The 5,588-nt window shown below is 38.7% G+C and overlaps 1 protein-coding gene across 1 annotated transcript in view; it reads left to right on the forward strand.

The window, feature by feature from the left end:
- The window catches only part of LOC107567289 (piezo-type mechanosensitive ion channel component 2), a 156,073-nt gene that overhangs the window by 57,227 nt on the left and 93,258 nt on the right, over nucleotides 1-5,588 (forward strand). Inside the window, 1 exon segment of the mRNA XM_071582345.1 lies at nucleotides 2,906-3,003. Coding sequence (XP_071438446.1) covers nucleotides 2,906-3,003 — 98 coding nt within the window.

Here is a 5,588-nt window from a genome sequence, read left to right on the forward strand (position 1 = left end):
CTGTGGAGTGGTCGCCATCTCACGTGGCACATCAACTGCCTGGAGATGCTGGCAGTGCTTCATGCACTAAGACTCTTCCTCCCAGACCTAAGAGGTCACCATGTGTTTGTGCGCACTGACAACACAGCGGTGGTCTCTTACATCAACCATTAGGGAGGTCTGCACTCACGCCGTTTGTACAAACTAGCGTACCAGATCCTTGTGTGGTCCCAGGGCAAACTTCTCTCCATGAGAGCAGTTTACATTCCTGGGCATCTCAATTTGGAAGCAGACATCCTGTCGAGACAGGGGCCGAGGCCCGGGGAATGGATGCTTCACCCCATGGTGGTGAAGCAGATATCGAGAGTTTTTGGCCAGGCAGGGGGACCTGTTTGCGACTCTTATGACATCGCACTGTCCCCCGACCTGTCATGCTCCAGGCCCTCAGTCCTCGTCCCTTAGGGGATACAGAAGCTTAACTGTATGTGTCCAGTGCGAGTTTTTTCTCTGGCTACTTTAACTGTGGTATAGTCAGTATGTGCTGGTCTGATTCACTAATCTCTTTAGTATTAAGTATTCATTTTAATGTGATATTTTAAAATAATTTATACAGCCATTATGCAGAAAATGTTTTCAGAGGGTCATTCATACCCACACAAACACCTAGATAAACATCAGAGTATAAATCTCAACAATGGTGACACAATAGTAAGATAAACAGATCAACTCTGAATGTCACAAAACAAGCTACTAAAGTCACAAAAAGCTTTTTGTTGATTGTCACCTGTGTTGAGATTTATACACTGATTCTCATTCTTGATGTCTCTTTGCATCTAAAATACAGAGCTCAAAACATTTTCTTTATAATGACTTTAAAAAATCTTATCATATTTGCTTAACACACGATGTAAATATAGATTCTGGATGAGAACAGTGAATTAGGCCACAACATCATCTGATCACATTTTCTCTCACATTAGTAGCTTTAATGAATGTGTTTCAGAAATAGGCTACACAGTTAAAACACCAAGAGTAAAACTAATATTCAAGAAATCAAGAGTCAAGAGCCCAGCTAAAGCAAACACTGATATCTATCATGGTGACATCAAACTTGACTATTTTCAATAAAAAATGACATCTATACCTGTTAATTCTCAGCAAGAACTTTTGTATGAAATGTATCAAACTGGTTAGTAATAAGTGAAGATGCTGAGATCTCGAGAGATCTGTTACTATTTAATGTTCTGTTGGTGCCAGTCATTTGACAATTTTTATTATTATTATTAATTTTTTTAATTTAATAAAAAAAATTCTTTACAGTGAAGGTGTTAAATGCTAATTTCTGTAAAAGGTTTTGCACTTAAATTAGGATATTTTACATTAATCTTACATTTTTAGTTTAGGAGCCATTGCTGCAAGTCATCTGACCATTCATCGTCTTCTTCTTCTTCTAAAGTGAAGTTGTTTTATTGTAATAATTAAGGAAATACCTGTAAAATAATGTTTTTCTGTCAAATTTCTGTAACAGGTTTTGCACTTTATTTAAATTAATTTGTTTGGCAGCTTTTTTTTTTTTTTTACAGTGTAAGCATTTGATGGTGATTTCACAAATTAAAATGACAACCGAATTGTTAATTTCACAGATATTTTTAGTAATTTTACAGAGTTTTAGTATAATTTAAAGTGGAGGAAAATGGCTGTTTTTTTTAAGAAAGAAAGACAGTTATTTTCCATAAAAGTAGGAGTTTATTTTACAGTGTAGGTTAACAATTCAAAGTATATGCTTTGATTGTATATTGATGCTCTACATTTTTTTGGAGCAGCTGATTTAGAAAAAATCTGAAACTTATTGCGCTTTTCCACTGCATGGTACAGCATGGTACGGCTCGGTACGGTTCACTTTTTGGGGGTTTTCCACTGGGTACAGTACCTGGTACCTGGTACTTTTTTTAGTACCACCTCGGTTGGGGTTCCAAGCATACCGTACCGTTATGGTACCAAGCGTAAAACGTGACGTGTAAACTCTGCTGATCACAGATTGGCCGGAGAAAATCGTCACTACCTGCGTCACTGAACTTGCGACATGAGACACAAACAGACCCGCTAGATTTAAATCAGCACAGCCAGCAAAGGATCAAACGCAACTGTTTTGAACGAGTGCACCTTTTTTTAACAACCAAAAAGTGGCTGTTCCCGCTGTTGCGGAAGAACAGACGTTCCTCTCCTTGATAGCAGAGGAGCGGATCCAGCGAGAGCTTGATGGGGCGACTCGGAATGAAAACGTTTTTTAGGAGTCGCGGCAGTAGAGGCGGCGCAACTATAACGACATGTAAATAATCCCGCCCATTCTAAAGCGATACTACACTGCAGTGGAAACGCAAACCGAGCCGTGCCGTACCGTATTGAGCCCTACCGAGCCGAGTCGTACCATGCAGTGGAAACGCGCCATTAGTGTCTTATCTGCAGTCTCCCCATTTCCAGAGGCAAGAATTTACCATCTTAAGAGATCTCATTATAATTTGTTTCATCTTTGTCTGTTCCTACTTCCATTTTATACATTTTGTTTTGGGAGTAAGAAAAAAACAAGTTACTTTTTGTGAGCAGCAGCAAAGCAATGCAAACAGTAATGTTTTTTTTGTAGTGTGTAGAGCGTGATCAACAAACTGATTACAGATGACAGAAAAGCCTTAGCTCTCATTTTCACTAAACTGAATATGTCCAAATAAAGTATAAAAGCTTTGTTCTAACTTGTTGCAAGGATTTCCTGCTGTTCTGACTGTACTTTACTGTTATTCTAAAACGTTTCGACCCATATACAGGTGCTGTACCTCATTTTGTGTTTATGTAACTATATGTAAACTACATTGTTTTAAAATCACAACACACCTCACCTGTAGTATTATGTGTTCTTTTTTTTCCATTATAGGTTGATGGAAAGGCAGATCCATGGAAAATGTGACGATCAAATTAATATTTCATCTTCCTCCTTGGACGAACATCATGAAGTAGAATTAGAAGATGATGGTAATTCAAGTTCCTACCTGAACAATTTGGTTTAAAGATCACCATACAAATAATCCATGCAACAAGCTCTCTGTGAGAAAGCTGCTATTTACGGAATAACTTCTGTGTTTGTTCTTCCAACAACACATTCTCCAATAATTTGCTCAATAAAGATTTTTTTCCCTCAAATAAATCGAGCTTTCGAATTTGAAGATGCAAAAAATTCAATTTTCAATTTGCCATCCACACTGCCAGAAATTTGACTACTCAAACTTACTCCAATTGCTAGTATTCGATATTGAATCAGTCTTCTTTTAGCAAAACAGATCACCTGAGTTTTTGGCACAGAGAAACGGAAATCCCATTCATTAGCCCAGTTCACTACATTCACAACAGTTATTTACATACACTTATCCACATGCCCAACATTGCAACCCCATTGCACTCTCTATCTTCGTGTTTATCTGTGCAAAAATGTTGTAAATTATTAGATTAAACAGAATAGGACTGCTAACACCTGGATATATCTGAGACAATACTCTAACTTGCATAGTTCTTTTAAACAGCGACCCTTATCCAACATCTCTTGGAGGAAGGACAATATCAGCGATGTCACAAGAAATTGGGTCTTCGCCATAGGCTGCACACTAGGTGGAGAAGACCGACCATTTAAAAGCACATAGCCATCTCGTAGATAGGGCTGTAGCATGTGAAATTGTATTTAAAAAACTCTTGGGGAGGTCTGCAGGCTTCCCATTGAGAGGCCAGAGGTGCAGAGCCCACAGCTCTGCAGAGGAGGTCCCGCCTCAGGGGAATGGGCCACAGGGCTGCAACAAGCAGCCGAGACAGCTCAGAGCACCCATGTTGGTTCCTCCAGAGCGGGGCCACTAGGAGAACCTTGTGTCCTTGCTCCCTGATTCACCTGATTACCTGAGGGATCAGGGCGATCGGCAGAAAAACATAAAGAAGGAGGTTGGGCCAGTCGTGGGCCAATGTGTCCTTGTTCTTCGAAAAATAAGTTGGGCAATGAGAGTTGTCTTCTGTGGCGAAGAGGTCGACCTCTGCTGACTCGCCATTGGTTTGTTTTATTTTCACTGCACGAACCAATGGCAGTGCAGTTACACTACGTTATTAAAAAAGGCTTGATTATCGGAGAAAAAATAACTTTTCTCATAGCGTCATAGAACCGAAATGGAACAAACATGAAAAGACATACTGTGGTAGAAAATAATATAAACCTTCTATATAGGATAATTTCATTTTTTCAACATTACATATTTGTTTGTTAAATAAGTAAAACATTAATCTTATAACATTAATTTTGCATTTGCAATTTTACTGTGCAAATGCATTTATGGAACCTCTTATCTTTATTAAACAGTCTGAGTAAATACATCTAAATGGCACTTTTGATGCAGCTTCTGCGTTTCCTCTGCAGTGGAAAGATGGAGTTTATTGATACTGATTTCATTTGAATGGTAACAACCATACAGTGTCTTATTATTCTAACTGAATGTATTGATAAAATTTAAGAATTTGACGAAAATGATCACACGTAATACGTTCAGGAAAATAATGCCCTTCATAAAGATAAAAAGTGTCCTAGAAATCAATTTAAGGCAAATATCACAAATATGCTGATTAAAGTAAGACTTGATGGAGGTGAAACCACACCATTAGTTACCACAAACGCCTGTGAAGATATGTACATTAATTTGGAAATAAAGCCATCATCAAAACCAAAGCATTCCATTACACAAAAGATGTATCCCCATTCGATTCAAAAGTTAAATGGGTCTGTAACTGCTACACAAGAGGCGATCTTTGTCTTTCTTGGTAGTCAAAGTGATTGATGCTAACGACAGGGTGCAAGGTAGGGAACCCTTAGAGTAAGCCTCATTAAACATGTTCTATAGTGCGGGTGCCATAGATGCAGAAAACTTTTGATAAAATTCAGTGGTAAACCCGTCATGGCCTGGTGACTTGCTATTTTGCAAAAGTTTGATAGCTTCCACCACTTAAGAAATTGGACCACCAAGAGTCTTAGCAATAGCACTATCAATATTAGGAAAGATGATCCTATCCAAGGGCCATTCTTCGCAGTCAGTGCAAATAGGAAGCTTTGAAGTGTAAATATCTGAATAAAACTGTAAGAAAATGCTATTAATTTTGTATGGATCATTAAAAAAAATCTCTCCCTGTGGTGACCTTATTGCAGGAATCAACTTTAATGCTGCTGACGCTCTGGCTTGATGGGCCAATGATTTACCTGCCCAATTTTGGCCAATGGCGGCCATGTTTTTTGAGATACGCGAATGTCCTCATAGTCACTTGTGCCCCTTTGGACCATGACACTGCATACCAATTTTCAAGCCGATCGGACCAACGGTTGTGCAGTTATCATAATTTTTATGTTTTTTCCGTCTTGTAGCGCTACCAAGTGGCAGAGGTGCGCGTTTTTTTTTCATTTGTTCAAAGATTGAGCTTGTACACATGTGTACCGAGTTTGGTGAAGATATCTCATTCCGTTCAAGAGTTATAGCTAAAATAACATTTGGCTAACGTTAGCATAGACGTTTCTTTGCACGCTGTTGCGCACTAAAATC

This window comes from Sinocyclocheilus grahami, unplaced genomic scaffold, assembly GCF_001515645.1.
Source record: "Sinocyclocheilus grahami isolate Dianchi unplaced genomic scaffold, SAMN03320097.WGS_v1.1 scaffold1142.1, whole genome shotgun sequence".
Classification (NCBI taxonomy): Eukaryota; Metazoa; Chordata; class Actinopteri; order Cypriniformes; family Cyprinidae; genus Sinocyclocheilus; species Sinocyclocheilus grahami.